Here is a 26461-nt window from a genome sequence, read left to right as displayed (position 1 = left end):
CCATAGGGAAACAAGAGTATCTATCCTCCATAATGATTTACACAATTATGCAATTAGGGATGGTGGGACTTCTAAAATGTATTTTAAAATGTAAACTGTTTTATTACATGTAGAATGCAGGTGAAAGTGTGTCCAGTCTTCCATCTGTCTCTGGTCATCCCAGTTTCCTACCTCACTTTACCCCCATTGTTGGTCCCCAAAGTCTTTTTGAGGAGCTAAAGGATGATATCTAATTCTTCTAACTACCATGCAAATGAGGAGTGCAATCTTTACCAAAGAGGGACCACAAACCCCTCTTCCTATTGCATCTACTGGTTGGAGAGGAGGCTTTGGTGTCTCTGATGAAGGAGTTGGCTTGAAGCCCTGTATCATAATGAGTTAAGTTTGAAGCTGTCATATCTGAGAAGACACAAATTTTACTTGATTTTTAAAAAAAAAAAAAAAAAAAAAAGGCAAGACTCTGGTCTAGAAACAAACAAACAAAGAATAATGAGACCCAGTTTTGAAACCACAAACAAGCAGGGATGCCTAAGGAAAGGAAGGCGTGGCTCAGTAGTATAGGACTTGTGCCCCCAACATCACCAAAAATAAATGAAGAAGCCCTGGTAGGCATCTGTAACCCCAGCAGTAAGGAAGGCAACACAGGGACGTCAGTCTGAGCTCCACAGTGAAATCCTGTCTCAAAAACTGATGTTTATGGAGCCCCGTTTGGGGGGAACAAACATCTCCAAAGATAAATATTATGCCCCCCCCCCAGACCAATCCTTCCAAACTTCCCAGGCTGTAAGGATCACTTGAGGGACTTATTATTTGGAGTGGGGTCTGTGAGTCATTTGTTTACCAAGAGCCTCGGGTGATTTGGAGTCTGCTGCTTACAATCAGTAAGTCTGGGAAATGCTGCCTTTGGCCATATGCTGGAAATCAGTAGCCAACTCCATACCTGAAGACACTACTGTCTTGCTTCCTCCCACCACAGGGAATTAGCTTTGTTCATTAGCAAGTGAGAGTAACACCTCCTGGCTGCCTATAATTCTGAAGTGAGTATTTCATCAGAATTTAGGTGGAAAAAAAAAAGTCTCTAAAGAGTCTTAAATCAATCAGAATTTTTTTCAAAAAAAAATCTGCTTTAATTTCTAAAATTACTTTGCCTTTTATGATCTCTCGATGCTTTGCATTTATCTCTCTGTCAGCACTTATCACCGTGCATCGTAGTTATTTTCTAAGAATCTCTGGAATAGGTCCTCAATTCCTCCACATCTATCTGCATATCACTCTCCCATCTCACACAGGGCACTGTCATCAGAGACCCTGGGAACAGAGTCAGGTTTCACTCATTTTCAACACACCCACTGTCTTAGTTTGGGTTTCATTTCTGTGAAGAGACACCATGACCAAGGCAACTCCTAAAGAACAACATTCATTTGGAGCTGGTTCACAGTTTCAGAGGTCTAGTCCTTTATCGTCATGGTGGGAGGCATGGTAGCCCTCAGGCAGGCAGACATGGTGTTGGAGGAGCTGAGACTTCTCCATTTTGATCCACAGGCAGCAGAAAGAAACTGTCTTCTGCAGGCAGCTGGGAGGCTCTGACTCCTCACCGGGCACAGCTTTCACACTAGGAGATCTCAAAGCCTACCCCTACAGTGACAAGCTTCCTCCAACAAGGCCACACCTACTCTAATGAAGCCAGACAACTCCCCATGCGCCAAGCATTCACACACCTGAGTCTACGGAGGGCCAAACATATTCAAACTGCTACGCCCACCCATGCCTTGTATCAAGTTTGGAAGCAGTCAATGAAACAGTAACTTTCCTGGTAAATGGAGGGACAAAGGCCAGACTGCCTTCCTTCCCCTAAGGCTGGTAGGGTGGAACGTAACTGCACTTCTTGGAAGTACTTACCAAGGTAGGAGTCTTTGAGGACAGGAGTAGTCACAGTTCGCAGGAAGCGAATCAAAGTTTAGCTCTTTTTGTTAGTTGGATGTTCTTAAGCAAAGAACCCCTCCAGGTCTCCATCTGTCTACAAATTGGGCATCATAGCTCTCTCAGTGGCTTGTTCTGAAATGAGGTGAGAGCCAGGCGGTGGTGACGCACGCCTGTAATCCCAGCACTCTGGGAGGCAGAGGCAGGTGGATTTCTGAGTTCGAGGCCAACCTGGTCTACAGAGTGAGTTCCAGGACAGCCAGGGCTACACAGAGAAACCCTGTCTCAGGGAGGGGGGGGAGGGGAGAAAGAAAAGACAAGAAAAGAGAAAGAAAGGAAGGAAGGAAGGAAGGAAGGAAGGAAGGAAGGAAGGAAGGAAGGAAGGAAGGAAGGAAGGAAGGAAGGAAGGAAGGAAGAAAGGAGGGAAGATGGTTACTTACCAGGCTTCTAGCACTTCCCATCTTTATCCTTTCCTGTTATTTTACATGGTGCGGGAGACTGGAGGATAGACGTTCACATATGAGATATACAGATTAAAGATAGAGATGGAGATGGATGGGTGGATAGATAGATAGATAGATAGATAGATAGATAGATAGATAGATAGATAGATAGATAGACAGATAGATAGATAGATGATAAAGTGTGTGTGTGTGTGTGTGTGTGTGTGTCACATCTTTTACAGAGTCATTTTGTCTTGTCTTGTCTTGTCTTGTCTTGTTTTGTCTTGTCTTGTCTTGTTTTGTTTGTTTTGTTTTGAGTCAGGATTCCTCTGTGTAGTCCTGGATACCATGGAACTCAATAAGTAGGTTAAGCTAGCCTCAGACTCAGAGGCCCTCGTGCCTCTGCCTCCTGAATGCTGAGACTATAGGTGTGTGCCTCCACCTCCTGGCTTACAGACTCAGTTTTAAAAAGCATAAGCTCCCAGGAAAGTTAAGTGATAACATCTTAGTGGGAATCTCTTCAATCAGCTAATCAGGTTGTTTTCTAGGTACTTGGCTAAGATCAAGGAGAGAATGGGGTTTCTGGTGTCACATCCTGGAAGTGGGAAATAAATAGACAGAAGGAAGTCTCATTCTTGTGACAGCTGGAGATGTCATTCAACAAGAGGGCACTGCATCCTTTCACACAGGCCCCACACAACAGCCCCAGTGTCTTTTGCATCGCTGTCTTTTTTGCGATCTAGGTTGGAGGCCGTCAGAAAGGTGCCTTTTCCCAGACAGAAGTCTCACCTGATTTTTCTCTTCCCTGGTATCCACCCAATCCATCCCTTTCCACAGGCTGTTTCTCCTGTGTGGTGATCTGTAACAGCATTCAACGCCCTGCCTGCCTCTACCAACCAAGTAAGCTTCAACAGCGGGCTTGGTCTCACTAAGACTGCATCCTGTATAAGAAAGTCATTCATAGCCCCCAATGTGCAAAAGTAACAACTCAGCTTTGAAGAAAATAGTAAAAATCCTTTATTCTGAAGCAAATGTGAGTGACCTTATTCTCGGAACTTGAATTCAATCTGTGCCATGGAAAGAGTGACACGAACTTTTATAGCAAAAGAAGAAAGCCAAAACTGATACATTAGAAAGAAGCTTTGGTTGGGAGCCTAGCTTGGTGAGCCGGGAGCAGGAAAGTCATGTTAAGTTATAGCATGTTTAGCTCTAGGGTTGGTGGAGGCTGAAGGTCTGCTAAATGTAACAATACATTCAAAGAGGTTTATCTCATAGTCTTGAAAACTTTAGGGCATAAACAAAGGTTGAAAGCAAAAGGGAGGTTTTGTGTGTCCAAAAGAGGTGGCTCAGCAGGGAAAAGCACTCGCTGCTCTTCCAGAGGACCCAGGTTCCATTGCCAGCACCCATATGGTGGCTCACAGTCCCCTGTAACCACCGTTCCAGAGATCCGATGCCCTCTTCTGGCCTCCATGGGTGTTATACATGTAGCTCACACATAAAAGCAGGAAAACACTCAAACACACAAAATAAACAGTTTTTAATGAAGTGAATGAGTATTTTCTTCTACACGCACCAAGCCTAGATAACCCTCCACCTGTGACATTCCATCCCTCATAACCACAATCTTCTACTCCAGCAAGGTCTAACGCCAGCGAAGAGGCCCAAGAGCTTCTGGGAGCTCTAAGATAAACAAGGCTTCCTCAGATACCTTAGGCTTTCTGGCTTTCCCCAGGGGATTATAATCAGCAGCACTAAGAAGCCATGTCTGCAAAGTGCTTTGCAGGACACCAGGCATTTAATAAATGGCTTTTAGTATGTCAGAGACTACTCAATCTTGACGGAGGTGTTTGCATGCCTAACCCCTGCTCTGGGGGCCCCAGAGCAGCAGTGAACAAGTAAAAGTCTCTGCTATTATCAAGTTGGTTAAGTACCAGTCATTTAATCTCCCATCACATTACACACGCCTCAAAAAGCTGCAATAGTACATAGAGTAAAAACAACAACCACCACCACCATAACAACACAACAAAAACAAAGACAAAATAGCAAAGCAACAACAACAAAAACAAAAGAACAAATCCAGTGTTTAAAGTGTGGCGTTTCAAAGTTGTAGGCATTCATGGAATAGGTCGTGGGAACAGACGCTACAAGTAGGAGAAATGTTCAGATAAATGCGAGTCTGTATTAACCGTACCAGGCACTCCTACTGATCTGTAATTAGTATCCTCAAGAATGCCTTGTACAGGTTTGGTGAGATGTACAGGTAAAGGTGTTTGCTGCATCAGCCTGGCAACCTGAGTTCAATCCCTGGAACCATCATAAAAAGGAAAGGGGAGAATTGACTCCCCAAAGTCTTCTTCTGACATCTCCATCCACGCCATGGCATGTGTGTTCATATATGTCATGCATATAATAACATACACATATATAATAATAATAATAATAATAATAATAATAATGCCTTCTTTCTCCAGTTATCACGTCTTCAAGTTACACCCTGCGGTGTATTTTATAAAATGTCATAACAAACTATACTAACAAACAGTCCTTCTGTGGACTGTTACAGCCTTACTACAGTAAGTGCTTGTTTGGTGAATACATGAATGAATGAATGAATGAACAACCAGAAAGCACTCAGGTTGACTACAGTCCTGCCTATTCTTTCTCCTTTAAATTTCCCACAACACACACACACAAACTCACACACATACACAGTTATATGAAAAGAAAAGGAAAGAAGAGAAGAGAAAAAAGTGTTTTCCACTACTCCAATTGCAATGGTAGACATATGTTGAATGAAATTAGAAACACAAAATTCGGTTTGGGGGAGGAACTTTCATACCGTGCAGTTGTCACGTGTAATCAAAGGCATCCTTCACTCTCCTGTCTCCCTGGAGTCACTGTGTGATGATGACTCTGTAGGCTGGAAACCATAAACTCCCTTTCTAAGCAGATTTTCATGCTCAGCATTCCTATAAACAGACGATGGGCCTTTATTTATATGGACCCAAATGATCTAACTAAAAGTAAGTAACTCCAGAACCAAGGGAACAAATAGGATTACTTCACTTGTTTTCACTTTTCATGGTTGCTTTTAAACAGAGTATCTTTCGTCAGCGCTTCTCAAAATAGCCCGAAGATGGCCCAATATAAACATCAAATGGGAGGCTGAAAGGGAAATAAACTCCAGGAGAAGTTTGTTTGAGAAGAGAGATGGACTCCTTCGGGCTTACTTTGCTGTTGTGACACAGGGAGGTTCGGAACAGTCTCAGATGAGGACCAGACCTGGTGGCAGCTCCTTCACTCACATTGGCCACCATCAGCTGGGCCCACTTTGTTCCTCTACCCTTTCTCAGATATAGCCATCAACATAGACGCTCAGAAGAGACATCAAAAGCACATCTGCAAGGGTTGGAGAGATGGCTCAGAGGTTAAGAGCACGGTGTCCTCTTCCAGAGGTCCTGAGTTCAATTCCCAGCAACCACATTGGTAGCTTGCAACTATCTATAATGAAATCCGGTGCCCTCTTCGGTGTGCAGGCATACATGCATGTGCAGAATCCTGTATACTAAACCTCTGCAGCCAGTGACACAAATGCTCATTGAGAGCCACCGTCCCCCACAAGGCTCAGAGTCTGTAAGTGGCAGCGTATGGACATTCAAAACATAGCACTGTCCCTGATACATCTTGCCTATATAACTAGGTTATGTAAATGTGCAAAATTAAACAGGAATTAGCTTCCATATGAGTTGATTCACCTAAATCCCTGATGCTTTTTGTGTTACTCACAGGAAGCTATGGAGGTTGATCCCATGTGTACAAACAAGCAGGTAACAGCTAGCCTCTCCTAGCTGAGAGCCATGCCTGCTTTCCTCTAACTCTCTGAGACCAGCCTTCTCCCACCTAAGTTGGGACACAGGGTTGGAGGGTCAAAGGTAGTCCACACCAATTAGTCTTGCTGTTCCCATAGATGTTGTTTTATGCCTCCAAGCGTTACAACCTGAAGTCACAAAGATGTTTGTTTTGGAGTCATGTTTTATGTAAAATGTGTTCTTCACTTATTTCCTGAGCACATGGTGAGTTCTCTACTGGGCAGAGGGCTTCAGAGACACAGCTTTGGCACACAGCACACACTGGGCAGCTACCCAAACTCTTTTACTAGCAGCTGTGCATCTATGGGCTAAGATATATCTATGCACATACCACTTAACTACAAGGAACACCCCTGAGATTGAACCTCAAGTTTGATTGCCAAACCTTGATACAACTGGGGGGTGTTTATTTTAAGATGCATGGTCATAAGCTCAGATCCAGGGACTCTGAGTCACTAGGCCTATGGGGTATTCAGAAATTTATGTTCTAAATGAGTGTCCCAATGTGAACCACTCTGAGAATGCCTGCACTAATTAATCTTGAAGATCTCTCCCAACACTAACACTCTACTGTTCTGTCCCTTCTGTAGCAATCAATCCCAGACATCCTGGCATACCCTCTGTGCCTGCCAGCCCTCTGGTGCTGAAGGCACCCACCACAGGGAGCCAGGAAGGTGTGCTGGCATCTCTGATGAACCACTCAGGGGAGGCAAGGTTGTTGATTAGGTTATTGTTCCTTCCCTGGAGAAAACACTAACCTTCTTGTCTCTAATGCCCAGGTGACAGGTGGAGTCTGGAATTTCAGTCGCATTTGCTGTGATGTTTTTGTCACCTTGGATGTCATGATGTGTACAGCCAGCATCCTGAACCTCTGTGCCATCAGCATAGACAGGTAGGACTGGGAATCCCCTTCCAGGCTTAAGAGACAGGTGGCCCTAGAGGGGTGTAGAAGATACTCCTATGAGCCATCGGGTCACTTCCAAGGGAAGCTGCCTTTGGCACATTTTTATTTCCTTGTTTTTTTTTTTTTCTTTTAAAATATGGTTTGCACATGAGGGAGGAAAAGGACAGGAAATAACTGTCCTTTGAAGCTTCTTAGGCCTCTCTGTAAGACTCAGGGGAGTCTTTACTTGCTGGAGAGACCTCCTGAGTGGACCATGTGAAGACAAGAATCAATGGAAAAAGCAAGAGGATTTTTATTTAATGTCCAGAATGCTGGGGCTACCCTGCACATGGAGACAGAACGATCACGCTCACTGGGCTGCACGGGCCTTTTATACAGTTCTCAGGGTAGCCACCATTAGGCACAATGTGATTGGCATAACAGTGTTACCTTTAAACTAATTGGTTGTTAGGGGATGAAGTAGGTGGCCAATGACTCTGGGCCTTTCCCAGCTGCAGGGACCTCCCTGTGGTCTGAGAAATGTAATTTAGCCTCTCCCTTTTGGGAGGGGGGACACTTGCCCTTTGGGGGTAGGGGAGTTGGGGGGGACAAGTGTTCCATGACCTTTCTAAAGTTCCTGAGTTAACCCTTTCATCTCATCTAGACAAAGCACCCCTATCCCCCCGGATCCTGGGTTTGCTTTCCCATTATCCTCCAGGGCTTTTGTGATTCCTAATTGGAAGGCAAGGGAGACAGAATGGAAAAAGACACAAAGTAGGTTGGTGGGTTGGTGGGTTGGTAGGAGCTCCTATAGTTGGTTTGAGTGCATATGAAGGTTGGGGAGGTCTTAGAGAGTCCCTGAACAGGTTGAGATCTCTACCCAATATTTCTAGGGTCTTCTGACCTTCTGAGAATGAATTAAGAAGAAACAAAGGAAGGAATAGGGAGGAAGTTTTATGTCAGAGCATTAGGTACACAGCCAAGGAGTGTCACACCCATTACATTGAATAATTAATACACAATAACAGGGGTAAAGAGTGTGGACTTCTCAAGAGAACCATGCTGTCTGGAGTCTGGGATAGCATCTTGTGGGAAACTCTAATAAAAGAGGTTGGTTTTATTATGGAGTCAAAGTTGGGAAACAGGATTTGTCCCAAATTGTTTGCTTCCCTTTTCTGTCCTTAAATAGGGCTTTGGGGTATGTTGTGGCATCAAATGCATGATGGGAAATAGAGATTTGGGTTAATGATACAAAGATACCATCAGAATGAAGCAAGGCTAAGTCATTTCAGTTGGCCATGGCAGTCCTAGGCCGTCCTGAATTATTTTGTTCTACACTGTTTGCAGGGTCCTGTGTTGTCCTGAGCCAACCTCAAACTACTGAGCAGTTGATTTCTTTCTGTTTGATTTCACTATGGTTCCCTAGCTTGCCTCAGTCTGGTTAGTTGGTTGGTTGATTGGTTGGATGGTTGGTTGGATGGTTGGTTGATTGGTTGGTTGGTTGGATGGATGGTTAGTTGATTGGTTGGTTGGATGGTTGGTTGGATGGTTGGTTGGATGGTTGGTTGGATGGTTGGTTGATTGGTTGGTTGGATGGTTAGTTGATTGGTTGGTTGGTTGGATGGTTGGTTGGATGGTTGGTTGGATGGTTGGATGGATGGTTAGTTGATTGGTTGGTTGGTTGGATGGTTGGATGGATGGTTAGTTAATTGGTTGGTTGGTTGGATGGTTGGTTGGTTGGATGGTTGTTTGGATGGTTGGTTGGATGGTTGGTTGGATGGTTGGTTGATTAGTTGGTTGGATGGTTAGTTGATTGGTTGGTTGGTTGGATGGTTGGTTGGATGGTTAGTTGATTGGCTGGTTGGTTGGATGGATGGTTAGTTGATTGGCTGGTTGGTTGGCTGGTTGGTTGGTTGGATGGTTGGTTGGATGGTTGGTTGGATGGTTGGTTAAGGTTGGTTGGTTGGTTGGTTGGTTGATTTTGGTAAGAGGAGGAAAGAGATGACAAGCAAAAGAAGCAAGCATAGCTGTATCTCTTTGGGGGGGGGGGAGAGCAAAGGGGGTGAAGCAGAATGGCAGTTTTAGAAAGCATGTGATCTGTACATGCCCTTTATAGAGTTTTTAAAAAGCAAGTTGGGACCAGTAAGACGGATCATTAGTTAAAAGTGCTTCCTTTCAGGAGATAGGATTTCAGTAACCAGCACCCACATTGGGCAGCTCATACACCCTGAATTCTGGTTTCAGGGAATCTGATGTCGCCTTCTGGCCTTCTCAGACATACACACACACACACACACACACACACACACACACACACACAAATAAATCCTTTTTAAAAGGAGAAGAAAGTAATGTACATTATCTAAATTTTGTTGTTGGCTGCTGGAGTGGATTTCTGCCATCTTTGCTGAGGATGTGTCCCATCCACACCATACATCACACTGTAGAGTTCCTGAACTCACTGCCCTCGTTCTGGGCCGCTCTGTCCCTCATACCTCTGCTTGTTCTCTTTTACCCACCCTCTCTCTTCCCCACCTGAGTTTTAGGTTTATGACAAGACATCCTGAACCACGGCAGGTCCCTGCAGGAGTCACGGCAGGCAGGGAAAGGACCTGAAAACTTAGTTCCCTTTGACTTCACCAAACTGCATCAAACTTAGAGTCTGGTGCTGGGTGGTTTATTGCCAGCATATTTAAAAATGATATCATTTGTGGGGAGGAAGTTTCCTGGTGTAACACAACCCCGGTGTACAAAGAAGCACGATTACGTCAAAATTCAACTCAAGGCACATGTCATTTTTTTCCAGGAAGATGGGTTCTAGAGATAGGCTGCCTGTACTAGGGAAGGATTTGGCATGGTCTTAGTCATTCAAATGGCACAGAGGCCATTTTGGGCTATTGGCCACCTCTGGTCTTAGCTTTGGGAGCATCTAAGCCATATCCAGTCCTAACTGTGGAAGCTCGATATGGCCTGGCCCAACAAATATCACACTAGGCCATTAATCACCTCCAATTCCCAGCTTTCTGGGTTAAAGAACAGGTATTGCATCTTTTCTATCGAGAAGACAAACATGAATATTTAGCATTGCTGGTTCCTCTGGTGATTTGGGAATTTGAGCTCATGTTTATGTGACTCCAAATGAATTACCCTGTTTCATCATGAACCTCACCAGATGTCCAGCTGGACCCCTTTCCTCTCTGAATTCTAAACAGCAAAGCCTCTTCACTAATAATCTCTCACTGGTGCCATTCTTATTATAAATTTGTAAAACTTACATCTCTTCTACATACTGCTTTCAACCAATAAACACTTAGTAACTCTATTTTCTGTTTTTTTTTTTTTTTAATTTACCGCTATCCTTCCTTTCTTGTTGCCCTTGCTTACTTGAGGTTGAGGAGACCTCTCACTGATCACAGCTATCTACCTGGCCCCTCAAATCCTCTGAAACAATTCCGAGAAGAACAGCTCCAGTTTTGTTGTCCAGCTCAAAATGTTTCAGTGTTTCCTTGATCTTTACAAAGATTCAATGTGGCCTCTCTCTCTGTCTCTCTCTGTCTCGGTCTGTCTGTCTCTGTCTGTCTGTCTATCTCTCTCTCTCCAGTCATCTGGATTCACTTTTTTCTTTTCTTATTTTTATTTTTTAAATCTACCTTTTATGTGAATGTGGATTTGCCTGCATGGATATCTGCAGGTCATAGGCACACAGTGCTCCAGGAGGCCAGAAGAGGGAATCAAATGCCCCTGGGACTGGGTTACAGACAAGTGTGAGCCGCCATCTTGATCCTGGTGATTTCTGTAAGAACACTGGTGCTCTTAACCACTGGATCATTGCGTAGCCCTTTCTTTCTTTCTCTTTCTTTGTTCCTTCCTTCCTTCCTTTCTTTTTACCTATTTTTGTTTATTCTTAGAAAATTTCACACATACATACATATCTTGGTCTTTTCTACTTCTCACTCCCCACCTCCAGTTCCACCCAGGACATGCCAATCATATCCCCCCTCAACTCTATGTCATCCTTTTATAATTGTTTTAACTCACTTAGACCAATTAGTGCTACCCAATGCTGGTGGGCTTGAAGTCATCCAATGCGACATGAAAAACCTACCAAAAGCCACATTCCTAAAGAAATATCACTTTCCTTCCCTCAACTACCAGGAAGAGTGGGCACTCAGGAGGCCCTTCTCCCTCCATGCTGAAATGTACAGTGTATCTGTCTTAATCATATGGATAACTGATAGTGCCGCAGGTTCCATTTGCAATGGCCATCCTGGGTCCAGAGGAAAGCATTTCCCAGCATTCCCCACTCCTCCAGCTCTTACATTCTCTCTGCCTTCTCTTCTCCAATGTTCTCTGAGCCTTGGCGGGAGGGGAAGGAGGTCAGATGTAGATGTTCCACCTACATCTCAGTACTCAGGGTCATTTGTTTTGAGCACTTTACATGGCAGTGTGTCTCTGAATTAACAACGCCCACTGCAGTAAGAAGCTTTTCTGACCAAGATTGAAAGTGGCACAAATCTACAGATACAAACATACATCCTTAGATAGGTATTTTGACAACACAAACCCTTAGAAAGGCAACATTAAGCCAGGTGGGGTAATGCATGCATTCTGGAAGCAGAGGCAGGCAGACCTCTGTGAGTTTGAGGCCAACCTGGCCAACATAGTGAATTCCAGGACAGCCAGAGCTACAGAGTGAAAACCTATCTCAAAAAGTATAAAATAAGTAAGTGAATAAGGAGAAAAGCAACATTAATGGGTCCTCCCCTAGTGCCCAGTTTTGAGCTTTGTCGATGTTTCCAGGCATCAATATCCTCCTGTGGACCAGGAAGGCTCAGAGAAGTCAGTTCCCCATAAACACTATTGCACCAGTGAGCACATCTTCCCTGGCCTGTCATTGTAGCATTCAGGGTCTGTCACAGGTTAAGGCTATTGGTGTCTCTTTTTCCCCACCAGCTTGCATAGCATCTTCTAGCAGTGTGCAAGCTAGGTAGCAGGAAGGGTTTCCTGATGAGTTCAAATTTTCTCTACATCCTGCAGCCAAAGGGTGTGGTATCTTAGCAATAGGGACTTACTATATAGTTATGGTAGGCAACCAATGCTAATGGCAAAAGTCAGTATCCTTTGGGGGATCCTCTAGGGTCTTTCTTACCTAACTCATAAGGAGGTAACCTGCACCTAGTAATGAGGTCTTCCCATGTATTCTGGGAGTGTTATTCGTTGATGTGGGTTGCCTCTCTTTTCTCGAAACCCCACCTCTCTCTCACCTCCCCCAATCCCTACTTAACCCTTTAGCTCCCAGTATTCTCCTCCTGTCCTTTCATATCATATATATTCTTCCATCAACTATTAAGATTTTTTTTGCTTTGATTACAAGATCAAAGGTTCCCAATTTAATCTCTTCTCTTTCTTTGTTTACTTATGCCCTTCTAAGATGCTACACTGTCCATCAGCAGCCTCAGTTTCAGTAAGAGCACTCTGTACCCCACCATGTTATTCAGATGCCCTGAGTCTTCATGCTACCTCATTGTCACCCTGTGAGCTCCAGCCTGCCTCTTCTCACATGGCCAGTACAGTGCCCAATACAGCAGCAGCAGCAGCAGCAAACTTCCTTCCATGTGCTAAAATAAGAACCTAGAACAAGAACCAAATAGTTGAAATGAGCCTTTCCTGTGGTGGTACTAAAACCAAACCACCACACCAGATGCTTTCTTACTTACAGCGCATGATAAGCCATGTAACTGGGAAGAAAAACAAAGAATATGTCTACAGCACTAGAAATAATGCCATTAAACGCGTGTGTTAAAATAAAGAATATGAGGGGCTGGAGAGTTGGCTCAGTGGTTAAGAACACTAACTCCTCTTCCAATGGTCCTGAGTTCAATTCCCAGCACCTACATGGTGGCTCACAACCATCTGTAGTGGAATCCAGTGCCTTCTTCTAGTGTGTCTGAAAAGAGCAACAGTATACTCACATACATAAAATATATAATCATTAAAAAATAAAATAAATATGCAGTCATAGTTCTGTAAATATTCAAAAAAAGCATTTAACTGCACATTTTAGGTGGATTAATTATATATTATGTGAATTCTGTTTTCGTGGAACTGTTAGAAAATAGGAGTTTTCTGGGTAGTGGTGGCACATGCCTTTAATCCCAGCACTCTGGGAGGCAGAGGCAGTTGGATTTCTGAGTTCGAGGCCAGCCTGGTCTACAAAATGAGTTCCAGGACAGCCAGGGCTATACAGAGAAACCTTGTCTTAAAAAAACCAAATCCAATAAAAACAAAAAACAAAAAACAAACAAGCAAAAAAAAAAAAATAAAAGAAAAAGAAAAGAAAATGGGAGTTTTATAATGCTTTTAGCTATTGATACAAACGTTGGGTTTGCCTTCTTATCTTTGCCTGAACACTTACGCTGGGCTGTGTGCTTCTCCCCGCAGGTTCTCCCTGCCTATTACACAGCTTGAATCAGGAATACTAAGCTGAACGCAATGGTTCTTGGCTAAGGGAAGCCAGTGTTCCTCCCACAAATAGCTATCTTCATGGGCATGAGAGGATGGAGAGACTTAGCTTCCAGGTGAGACAAGATGTAATCTGGTTGAAGTCTCACCAGCCCAGAGTCAAGAATTTTGGCACAACGTCAACATGAAGACTGCCTACTGACTTAGTTGGTGTTTCTTTTATTATAATAAAACACAGGGACCAAAGCGGCTTGGAGAGAAAGGGCTTATTTCATCGTATACGTGCTGGTAACCGTTTATCACTGAGGGAAGTCAGAGCAGGAACTCAAACAGGGCAGGGATCTGGAGACAGGAACTGAAGCGGGGCCATGGAGGACTCTGCCACCAGCTCATTACTTTTGGGAGGCTTTCTTTTTATCGGAACATTTTTGTTTATTACATTTTTCCAATTTTATTTATTTGTGTGTGTGTGTGTGTGTGTGTGTGTGTGTGTGTGTGTTGCTTCAGTGGAGATCAGCGAACAACCTTGGGACTTGGTTGTCTCCGTCCTCCGTGTGGGTCCTGAGGAACGAACTCAGGTTGTCAGCCTTGGCAGCACATACCTCTTTATCACTGAGCCATCTTGCTGGCACTCTTTTTTTAAAAACAGATTTTGATTTATTTATTGATTTTATTTGTATTGGTGTTTTGCCTGCATATTTGTGTGTGTTGTACCCTCGAAAACCAGAAAAGAGAATCAAATCTCTAAGAACTGGAGTTAGAGACAGTTGGGAACTAACATGTCGGTACTAGGAAGCGAACCCTGGTTCTCTAGAGAAGAACAGTCAAAGCTTCTAACCACTAAGCCAACTCACCAGGCTTCTCACAGCATTCAGGTGAGCCCAGGGTGGCACCACCCACAGTGTGCTGGATCCTTTTACATCAGTCACTGTGTGTTTAAAACAATAACCTCAGCCGAGCGGTGGTGGCGCACGCCTGTAATCCCAGCACTCTGGGAGGCAGAGGCAGGCGGATTTCTGAGTTCGAGGCCAGCCTGGTCTACAGAGTGAGTTCCAGGACAGCCAGGGCTATACAGAGAAACCCTGTCTTGAAAAAACCAAATCCAAAAAAAAAAAAAACCCCAAAAAACAACAACAACAACAAAAGACAATAACCTCACAGATTTGTTCACAGGCCAATCTCAAGAAAGCATTTTCTCAGTTAAGATTTCCTCTTCCCAGTTTGTGTCAAGTTGGCAAAAACTAACCAGCAACCTACATAGAGATAATAACATTCCTTTTTAATTGTGGCTATTTCAAATAATGCTAAAGTAATAATAAACTCTGCTTGAAACCAAATCGCATAAGACCTTTGAGATTAACCTTATTTCCTCCCAGGTGTAAACCTGTAGCTTACTGAGAATCTATGAACAAGTAAGTCTGTTTGCCATCAAGATGCATTTTTTACCCTTATGACTTATTATTATAAGAATCCCTTTGACCCTCCTAACCTACTATAATAGTTACTTCTCTTGTTGCTATGGCAAAATACCCAACAAAAGCAACTACTTAAGGAAGGGTTTCTTTTGGTTCACCAGCTGAGAGTGTGGTCTTTCATGTAGGAGAAGGCACTACTACTGGAACATGAGGTGGTCAGTCACATTGCTCACACAATTAGGAAATAAAGAGATAAATACTGGCCCTCAGCTGATTTCCTCTTGTTCCCCCATTTTTTTTATTCGATATATTCTTTATTTACATTTCAAATGATTTCCCCTTTTCTGGCTTCCCACTCCCCAAAAATCCCATAAGCCCTCTTCCCTACCCCTGTTCCCCCATCTATACCTTCCCACTTCCCTGTTCTGGAATTCCCCTATACTGCTGCACTGAGTCTTTCCAGAACCAGGGGCCACTCCTCTGTTCTTCTTGGACATCATTTAATATGTGGATTATGTCTTGGGTATTCAAAGTATCTAGGCTAATATCCACTTATCAGTGAGTGCATACCATGATTGATCTTTTGAGACTGGGTTACCTCACTTAGTATGATGTTCTCCAGCTCCATCCATTTGTCTAAGAATTTCATGAGTTCATTGTTTCTAATGGCTGAATAGTACTTCATTGTGTAAATATACCACATTTTTTGTATCCATTCCTCCACTGAGGGATACCTGGGTTCTTTCCAGCTTCTGGCAATTATAAATAGGGCTGCTATGAACATAGTGGAGCATGTGTCCTTATTGCATGTGGGAGAATCCTCTGGGTATATGCCAGGGTCCTGCAGAAGTGTCATGCCCAGATTTCTGAGAACCATCAGACTGATTTCCCAAGTGGTTGTACCATCTTGCAATCCCACCAGCAGTGGAGGAGTGTTCCCCTTTCTCCACATCCTCACCAACACCTGCTGTCTCCTAAGTTTTTGACCTTAGCCATTCTGACTGGTGTAAGGTGAAATCTCAGGTTTGTTTTGATCTGCATTTCCCTAATGATTAATGATGTTGAACATTTCTTAAAGTTCTCAGTCATCCGAAGTTCTTCATGTGAAAATTCTTTGTTTAGCTCTGTACCCCACTTTTTAATAGGGTTATTTGGTTCTCTGTGTTCTACCTTCTTGAGTTCTTTGTATATATTAGATATTAGCCCTCTGTCGGATTTAGGGTTGGTGAAGATCCTTTCCCAATCTGTTGGTTGGCGTTTTGTCCTTTTGACAGTGTCCTTTGCCTTACAGAAACTTTGTAGTTTTATGAGGTCCCATTTGTCAATTCGTGATCTTAGAGCGTAAGCTATTGGTGTTCTATTCAGGAACTTTTCCCCTGTGCCCATGTCTTTCAGGGTCTTCCCCAGTTTCTTTTCTATTAGTTTCAGTGTGTCAGGTTTTATGTGGAGGTCTGTGACCCACTTGGAGTTGAGCTTAGTACAAGGAGATAAGAATGGATCGATTTGCATTCTTCTGCAAGCTGACCTCCAATTGAACCAGCACCATTTGTTGAAAAGACTATCTTTTTTCCACTGGATGCTTTCAGCTCCTTTGTTGAAGATCAAGTGACCATAGGTGTGTGGGTTCATTTTTGGGTCTTCAATCCTATTCCATTGATCTGCTTGCCTGACATTGTACCAATACCATGCAGTTTTTATCACTATTGCTCTGTAGTAATGTTTGAGGTCTGGGATACTGATTCCCCCAGAAGTTCTTTTGGATCTTTGTGTGGTTTTGGTATCAGCGTAATTGTGGCTTCATAGAAGGAGTTGGGTAGTGTTCCTTCTGTTTCTATTTGGTGAAATACTTTGAAGAGTATTGGTGTTAAGTCTTCTTTGAAGGTCTGATAGAATTCTGCACTAAAACTATCTGGTCCTGTGCTTTTTTCGGTCGGAAGGCTTTCTATGACCCCTTCTATTTCATTAGGAGTTATGGGTCTGTTTAGATGATCTATTTGATCCTGATTTAATTTTGTTATTTGGTATCTGTCTAAGAAATTGTCCATTTCCTCCAGATTCTCCAGTTGTGTTGAGTACAGGCTTTTGTAGTAGGATCTGATGATTTTTTTTTTAATTTCCTCAGTTTCTGTTGTTACATCTCCCTTTCCATTTCTAATTTTGTTAATTTGGATACTTTCTCTGTGTCCTTTGGTTAGTCTGGCTAAGGGTTTATCTATCTTGTTGATTTTTTTCAAAGAAGCAGCTCCTGGTTTTGTTGATTCTCTGTATGGGTATTTTAGTTTCTACTTGATTGATTTCAGCCAGGAGTTTGATGATTTCCTGCCTTCTACTCCTCCTGGGTGAATTAGCTTCTTTTTGTTCCAGGGCTTTCAGTTGTTCCGTTAAGCTTCTAGTGTATGTTCTCTCCAATTTCTTTTTGGAGGCACTCAAAGCTATGAGTTTTCCTCTTAGCACTGCTTTCATTGTGTCCCATCGATTTGGGTATGTTGTGCCTTCATTTTCATTAAATTCTAAAAAATCTTTGATTTCTTTCTTTATTTCTTCCTTGACCAAGGTATCATTGAGTAGAGTATTGTTCAGTTTCCATGTGTATGTGGGCTTTCTGTTGTTTTTATTGTTATTAAAGACCACTTTTACTCCATAGTGATCTGATAGGAGGCATGGGATTATTTCGATCTTCTTATATTTGTTGAGGTTTGTCTTGTGACCAACTAAATGATCGATTTTGGAAAAGGTACCATGAGGTGCTGAGAAAAAGGTATATTCTTTTGCTTTGGGATGAAAAGTTCTATATATATCTGTTAAATCTAATTGGTCCAAAGCTTCAATTCATTTCACTGTCTCCCTGTTTAGTTTCTGTTTTCTTGATTGGTCCATTGAGGGAAATGGAGTGTTGAAGACACCCACAATTATTGTGTTAGGTGCAATGTGTGCTTTGAGCTTTAGTAAAGTTTCTTTTATGAATGAGGGTGCCCTTGCATTTGGAGCATAGATGTTCAGGATTGAGAGTTCTTCTTGTTGGATTTTTTCCTTTGACCAGCAAGAAGTGTCCTTCCATGTCTCTTTTGATGACATTAGGTTGAAAGTCAATTTTATCTGATATTAGAATGGCAACTCTGGCTTGTTTCCTGAGACCATTTGCTTGTAGATTTGTCTTCCAGCCTTTTACTCTAAGGTAGTTTTTGTCTTTGACACTGAGGTGTGTTTCCTGTATGCAGCAAAATGTAGGGTCCTGTTTACATATCCAGTCTGTTAGTCTTTGTTTTTTTATTGGGGAATTGAGTCCATTGATGTTAAGAGATATTAAGGAGTAGTGGTTATTGCTTCCTATCATTTTTGATGTTAATTTTATACTTGTGTGGTTATCTTCTTTTGGGTTTGATGAAAGAAGTTTAATATCCTGCTTTTTCCAGGGTATAGTTTCCTTCATTGTAATGGTGTTTTCCCCCCTATTATCCTTTGTAGGTCTGGGTTTGTGGAAAGATATTGTGCAAATTTGGTTTTGTCATGGAATATCTTGGTTTCTCCATCTATAGTGATTGAGAGTTTTGCTGGGTATAGTAGTCTCGGCTGGCATTTGTGTTCTCTTAGAGTCTGCATGAGCTCCGCCCAGGATCTTCTAGCTTTCATGGTTTCTGGTGAGAAGTCTGGTGTAATTCTGATAGGTCTTCCTTTATATGTTACTTGCCCTTTTTCTCTTACTGCCCTAAGTATTCTTTCTTTGTTTAGTACATTTGGGGGTTTGATTATTATGTGATGGGAGGTATTTCTGTTCTGGTCTAGTCTGTTTGGAGTTCTGTAGGCTTCTTGTATATTCATGGGCAGCTCTCTCTTTAGGGAAGTTTTCTTCCATAATTTTGTTGAAGATATTTGCTGGCCCTGTAAGTTGTAAATCTTCACTCTCATCAATGCCTATAATCCTTAGATTTGGCTTTCTCATTGTGTCCTGGATTTCCTGGATGTTTTGGGTTACAAGCTTTTTGCATTTTGCATTTTCTTTGGCTGTTGAGTTCATGGTTTCTATGATATCTTCAGCATCTGAGATTCTTTCTTCTATCTCTTGTATTCTGTTGTTGATATTTGCATTCCCTGTTCAGTTCGATCTCTCTGGAAACACAATCATAGACATGCCCCAAGTTGTGTATCCTAAGTGATCCTTACATCATCTGAGTTGACAATGAATATCTCAGTACAGTGTTTTTATTAATTCTTCCAGAATTCCTTACAATATATTTTGATCATATTCATTCCTACTATTCTGCCTACCTCTTCACCCCTTCTCTACTTCATATTCTTTCTTTTTAATAACCCTATGAGTCTAGCTTGAGTTGCCAGTATACTAATTGGTATGGGGCCATCCACTGGAATGTGGCCAAACTACCAAGGGTCATACCCCCTCAGTTAGGGGTGGGGGCTCGTGAGCCCCTCCCTTCTATGCTAGACTATGGACTGGGCTTGATCTTGTGCAGGTCTTGTGCAGATAACCATCTCTGCTCTGGGTTCATGAGTGTAAGAGTCTTCACACTCCAGTCCTCTCTGACCTCTGGCCCTTATCATCTTTCTGCACACTCTTCTGTAATGATACCAGAGCCTTGGTGCCAAGAGGATATAGATGTCCCATTTGCCATTTGTGTTGACTTATTCTCTGACCCTTGACCAACTGTAAGTTTCTGAATTAACTGTATCCACTGCACAAAGAAACATCTCTGGTGAGGTGTAAAGGCTGCACTAATCTATGGTCTAGAGGTATGAATTTAGGGGGAATTTTGATGCTATGTTTATTTAACAGAATCATAGTAGTAGGTTTACACCCAGGGCTTGTGAGCTCCCCATCCATTAGTCAGATTCACAATACCAGGCTTTCATATTCTCCTGAGGAGCATGCCTTAAATCTAATTAGAAAGCACTGGTTACCGCCATTACAGATATACCACTATTGTGTCCCTGGGCGTGCCTGCAGCACCAGTCATTCTTGTCCTTCACAAGGTCCACAGCTAGGTAAGAATGCTGATGGCTCCCCAGCTCCTCCCCAACATAGCGTCTTTCTGCATTCTGTAAGGAAGCCAGCACAAAGAAAGGTTCCCTCCTGGTCAGTACCAACTTGATTTCCCCATGCTCTAGGACCAAAAGTACCTAGTGTCTTCAGCAATAGAGTCTTACCATCAAGTGTTGGAGGTCAACCAAGAAAGAGGACAATAGCCTAAACTGTTTGGAAGTCTTCAGGGCACCTTTGACCAATAACTCAAAAGAGATATCCCACACCTAAGACTTCTAAGATAAAAATTATTCTCTATGTAGGGCTACTCAATCAAACCTTGTGTGTGTGTGTGTGTGTGTGTGTGTGTGTGTGTACATGTATATGCAAATACACACATACACACACACACAGAGAGAGAGAGAGAGAGAGAGAGAGAGAGAGAGATTGAGATTGATGAACGAGACAACTGCGTATAGGCCTTAAAGAAAAGGCTCTGGGAATAGAACGTAGCTAATGTTTCATTTGACTGAGTTGATTATATGAGGGTGTCTTTTTGCAATTTACCTCTAATTTGCAGAAAGGCATCATTTTGCTAGCCACGGTCATTATTAACACACATGTCACCTTTCACCACTTAAAACCCAACAAGTAAGAATAAACTTTGAGGTGTCTTCTGTCTACTATAGGAAACCCCCCAGAATGCATAGAGCTCCCTCTCACCTAGCCACTGAAGGAAGAGCTGGGCCTCTGATCTCAATAGAGCAGGGGCTTACATTTCATCATGGACTGTCCTCAGCAAACCTCAAAACAGGGCTCCCCACCCCCATTCTAGGAAAGAAAACAGGCCTCAGAAAAGCTGTCTCCATTCTCCTTCCCAGCAGTGTGCAATACACAGCATTAAAATCTGTTCATGTGATGCCAGATAGCTGGTCAATTCATTAGAAATGCAGTCATTCACACAGACCTTTGGTCTTCACACAATGCCAGTCATCAGCCTGACAAACTTGACCAAATGGATTCAGTACTTTTTTGGTCATGAAGCCCTGGTCCATAATAGCAGGGTAGTAAGAGATAGAGGGAAAAAAGAAAAGAAAGAAAGAAAGGAAATGATAAAAGGGATTTTGAAAGCAAGTAATAAATACTATTGTCATTAGATTCTTAGGCTTGGCTCTGGGTGCTTGGATTAAAGCTGCCTTTTTCCTTTTTAAAAATCAGAGTGGGAAGTCCTCGGATCACAAGCCCCCACCCCACGGCCCCGGCATCTTCCCAGCAGGTCAGTCCCCTCCCACAGCATCCTGGGTCACTGCTAACTCAAGGAGGCCGCTGAGAACGTGTCAGGAAAGGAGGACCTGACCAAAGCGGTGAAAATTAGAGTCCTCCGAGAGGAGCCCGGGGATAATGCAACCAAATTCATTCACCAGAGAGATCTTTAAGTGGCTCTCAAATGGCACCCATCACACAAGCAAGCCTCCGCGCCTCTGCAGAGAGCACAATAGGTACCAGATGAGTCACAGGCACCTTGGATTTTTAGTTTGCATCTAAATAAGCACTTTATATTTGCAAAGGGCTTTCCAGTCATTTGCAAAAAGCTTTCTCCTTCAACAACTCCACCAGGGGAGTCCACAGAACTAAAGATTTATTGAGCCCCCTGTCTGACCAAATAAAAGGTGGTAAAAAGCAGCCTTCAGAGCTTGGGGCTCATTAAACCCAGGCAGGGAGTTAGAGTCAGGCCCTCCCACTCTGGCCAGGCTCTTCTTTCCTAGGCAGTCACCGCGAGAACGCCCACTCGAGGTTAACGATAGCTTCGGCTGGACAGTCATGATGTTAAGACCTTAATGAGCAATCGGCCGCTTCGGCCAAGAATCAGAGGGTGCTCCCTGTGTGCTGAAGATCCTGCTGCTCTTCGTCACAAGTCCCAGACTAGACCCCGATCTTCCAGACATTTAGAGAGTCCCCCATTCTTGACAAAGGTTAGAGAAGGTCATCTGCGGAGGTCACCATGCCTGCAGCCCACCGTTAGAAATACAATTTCCTATGACTTCCATTCCCCGGTTATCCTAATTTGCATGGATGTACAGGCAGCAAAAACAAAATTAGCTATCATTTATAACAGTCCAGCAAAGTAGGTATATTGTCCTATTACACGTACACACACACACACACACACACACACACACACGGATGGGGTGGCTAGAATCACAAAGCTATTAGGTAACAGTTGAAACCAAAAGTCACCGCCATCTTTTTTTCCCCAGATGGACCCTACCACCTAGAATATGCTGAACTTGCATTCTTCCATAGAGAGACATCTCCAGGGTTGTATTACCTCAGGCTACCATCAACTCTGTGATTCTCCTGCCTCCACCTTCACTCCCTGAATGCTGACATTATAGGCTTGTGCCACCAAGCCAGCTTGTACACCCAATATCTCCTACAGTAAACCGCCCTGGAGCCTTACCCCGGGGCCCTAGCTGTGAAGTCACACTGCCAAGTTCAGTATCTAAACCTTAAGGCAATCGACTTTAGGCTGTTTGGTTCCTGTGTCTGTTTAACAGAGACATCAGCAACTACCCCAGCCCTTCAACAGGGGCTCACAGGAGAAAGTGCTCAATGCTTGTCTGATAAATAAATTAATTTAATGCGCACTGCCTGACAATCAGGAGGAAAAGAATCACAATCATAAAACCAAAACCACCCGGGACAATAGTGTGGTTAGTCCAATAATGGTGGCAATACGATAAGAACCGCCTTTTGAATTTTAAATTGTATTAAAAACAAACAAAAAGCAAACAAACAAAACCCTTCACAGATGTAATTTCATTCAATAGCTGTCCTGTTAGAAAATTCGAGTCAGAAAACTCAAGCCATGGGTCTCACTATCAAACTGCAGGCTAGATTTCAGACCCCAGACAGTCCTATAAGGCCCAAGGCTTTACCAGAGCGTACACTGACTGCATTGAGGGTCGGCTGAGTATTGCACGGGAGAGAGGGCCGAAAAAGCTACATGCTAAAACACAAAGAAGGGAGTGGGAGTGGGAACACCTCCAAGGGAGGTGACCTTAGCCAGAGTTCCTTCTCCGTCCAAGCCACGCCAAACCTGACTCCGCTTTGGCCTCCACTTGCCTGCGGTTGGCCTTCAGTAAATCGCTCAGAGAGGAAACCAGAGGCTAAAGAGTCACCCAGGGTGGGAATGCGGGGTCCTCGCAGGGCTCCAGGAACTAGGGGTGGAGGGCGGTTTTCTTTCTCTGCCTCCCCACAGAGCCTGGAGAGCCCCCAGGTGAGTCGTGAACTTCTCACCCCGGCGGAGCTGGCGAAGTTCTTGCTGCATTTTGGTGCCCTCCAATGGTGGATTTTGGAACAGCCTCGAGGTCTTAGCCACCCACCTCTGACATGCTGGGGGGCCTCATTTATTCTAACAGCTTAATCGTTTAAGAAGAAGCAAAAAAGCCACATTGTGACAATGAAAGACTGTAGTCTTGTCTCTCAACTCTTACCCAAGTGAGCAAGAGGTTTGACAGAAATTCTCCCTAATGCAGACTTTCTCAGACTTGTCTAATAAGATACATTAGATGTTAAAAATACACGTTTCTGGGTTTTACTTTAGAAGTACCTCATGGAAACCACCAGGGGAATAGCTTGGGGATGTGCATTTTAACAGTATACCCCCACACTCCCCAACCCCACCCTCACATTCCCCACACCCCCAATACATTGGCAATTAGCAGAGTCAAGCTACTTGGGGAAATTCACTTCTGAGCATTTACTGTGGTCTCCCAAGTACAAACAAGTGGGATACCAACAAACCCTTGTTTCCCTGCAGGGCTAAGACAGCTACATGTGCCTTTGAGAGGGAATGGGGTCCTTGTCAACAGCACTGGTCCTAGAGACAGGAGACCTGGCTCTGCAAGGACCACTCTGGTTCAAAACATCAGGTCCACCCTGCCTTCCCTGAAGCTCTGGTTCCTCTCATAAATAGAGCTGTGTTCGGTATAATCTCTTGCTCATTGAAATAATGGAGCCTCCAAACAGCCCATGAGCATTAGAGCATGTTTAAGACAGCCTGCTGTTCCCACTAGTGTGCTAGAGCCACGCTGGTGAGAGCAATATTCTAGGAACATTTCAGGTTGGTAATCGAGCCTTTGGTGGCAGCCTGACATAAGCGATGGTGGGCGTGTTTACACAATAGAAATTTATGCGTGTTACAAAATTAGGGCTGTGTGTGTGTGTGTGTGTGTGTGTGTGTGTGTGTGTAGAAAGAGAGGGGAGAGAGAGAGAGAGAGAGAGAGAGAGAGAGAGAGAGAGAGAGAGAGAGAGAGAGAGAGAGAGAGAGAATTGTTAGCACATCACTGAATATTTAGCATGGCTGGGTTCTTTTACATCTCAGGGTTTGTGCCCCCTAATTTTGGTGCATGATGTTTTTATTTGCAGTTTTTATAATAAAATTTATATGTAAAAAGTAAATATGAAAAACAAGGAGGACGTTGCCTACAGCAAGTCCAAGCCAGAGAATAAACATGGTCACATCTTTCCACGCCCCAGCCTTCAGCTAGCTGTAGCGGTTTGTCCATGACAGTCACAGGATTTAAGTCTCAGCCTCTCCTCCTAAGGTTCCTGGGGGTCACCAAGAAGTGACCCTAGTGACCACATTTGGTTTGGAGCCCCAGGTGAGGTATGCCATGTAACTGCTCCAGACAAAAGGAATGGGGGCTGTCATGGTGGGGACTCTTAACAAGACTTTACTAACTCTAGACCCCCCATTTCTCCCTTTTCAGAAGGAAGCTACTAACTTTCATCTCAAGACTCACAACAGTCTTTAAGCTGTTCTGTCTGGAACACAGCTGTTAATTCTTGGAAAGTAGCTACGTAAGAGGTAGGGGAACACAGGCATTGGACACACACTGGACAAACAGGAAACACCACCCAACCCCTGTTCACCCAGCATGCTCTCCCTCAGCCCAAGCTTTGAGGTGCACAAGACAGAGTAAGGAGGCTCATGCCCTAAATCTGACATCCTACTTCCCCAGAAACTGAAAAGACAAAAACTGTTGCTCTATATTTAGACCCTTATATAGACCCTCCTGAGCCTGGCTCAAGGCTTAGACCATTCTCTCATGGCCACTGAGACGGGATAGTTGCCTACTTACTCACTTTGTACAGGGACCTCCTGGGAATACTGAGCTATAAGCTGCTCTGAGCCATTTGGTAACCTAAAACCAAGTGGTTAATCTCTCTCCATTGGTGAGATACCAATACTCAGGATGTTGATGCCATTGATTTCCATTGAAACATTGTAACTTCAAAGTCAAAGGTATCTGAGAGCTACCAGGGAGGCTACATTGAACTCCCGGGGAGGAGGATGGGTAGCGGACTGGACAAAGACTATGGGAAAATACCCACCCACCAGTCAGTTTGGCTGAAACCATGAATACATGCCAGGAACCAACAGAAGATCATGTAGGTGAAGGAAGTTGGGCTCGTGCTGAAGAAAATCAATTGTGGCCTGTGTGTACAAGAGGAGCCAATGACAGTATATTTATTTTCTACTGTGGTGGAACTAATTATCACAGGTTTAGAAATATAATCTACAGCCACTTTAACCTCACAATCCCTGTGAGTCGGAATACTGCAGAGCAGTCATGGTTTACAAGACAGAGCCCAAGGTGTCAATTGGGTTGTGCTCTTTTCTGAACCTTAGAATAGTCCTTACAAACTCAGGTTGTCAGTAGGATTCAGTGTCTTATGACTGTCACAGTGTGGTTCTCACTATCTTGCACGATGTCACCAAGGCTTCTCCAGGCCTCTTGCTCTTCTGTGCTGAAGAAAAAACTAAGGCAGTTTGATGTTCAAGGCAGGATGATTCTCATACTTTGAAGCTCTTTGAATTCAGGAACAACTCAGTCCCGTTTAAGGTTCACCTGATAAGGTCAGGCTCTCCCAGAAGAATTTTCCTTTTGGTTAACCCAGAGTCCAGGGATTAGTAATCTAATCATGGAGGGACATTACATTATACACACAGGCCTTGCCCAGATACAATGGGAAGGGACTAGACACAGAAGAATCCTGGAGTTCTTCTGTCTCAGAGATCTTAACTATAAGGGTAGAGAAGACATCATGAAATTGGTGTAAACAGCCTGGTGGCAAAAGACCACCTAGATAACAGATGCTAGGAAGGCTTAGGCTAAGTGGAGAAAGGATCACAATGGATGGTTGGTGGCCTCTATTGCTTTCCTGCATAGAACAGCTGAGTCCCTCTGATACCACACACTTGTCCCGGTTTCCCTGAACTTACGTCTTCAGTCATTCTCCATCACCTCGCCCAATGCACTTCCTTCATGGTATTCTTCATTTTATCTTGATATGTTTGCTTGCATTTTTATCATTCCTCTCCTTCTCTGAACTCTAAGGTTCAATGAAGATAGAGTTCAACATCACTTTCTCCATCTCTATCCATCCAGAATGGGGCCTTCAGACCATATGCTATATATAAC

The 26461-nt window shown here is 43.5% G+C and overlaps 1 protein-coding gene across 3 annotated transcripts in view; it reads left to right on the top strand.

Moving 5' to 3' along the window:
* Positions 1-26461, top strand: part of Drd3 (dopamine receptor D3) — a 55658-nt gene that overhangs the window by 12412 nt on the left and 16785 nt on the right. For all 3 annotated transcript variants that reach the window (XM_052158737.1, XM_052158736.1, XM_052158735.1), the window contains exon 2: positions 7015-7127. In XM_052158737.1, coding sequence (XP_052014697.1) covers positions 7015-7127 — 113 coding nt within the window. The remainder of the gene's footprint in view (positions 1-7014; positions 7128-26461) is intronic.

This window comes from Apodemus sylvaticus, chromosome 15 (assembly GCF_947179515.1).
Source record: "Apodemus sylvaticus chromosome 15, mApoSyl1.1, whole genome shotgun sequence".
Taxonomy (NCBI): domain Eukaryota; kingdom Metazoa; phylum Chordata; class Mammalia; order Rodentia; family Muridae; genus Apodemus; species Apodemus sylvaticus.
This window is presented reverse-complemented; position numbering and strand designations above follow the sequence as displayed.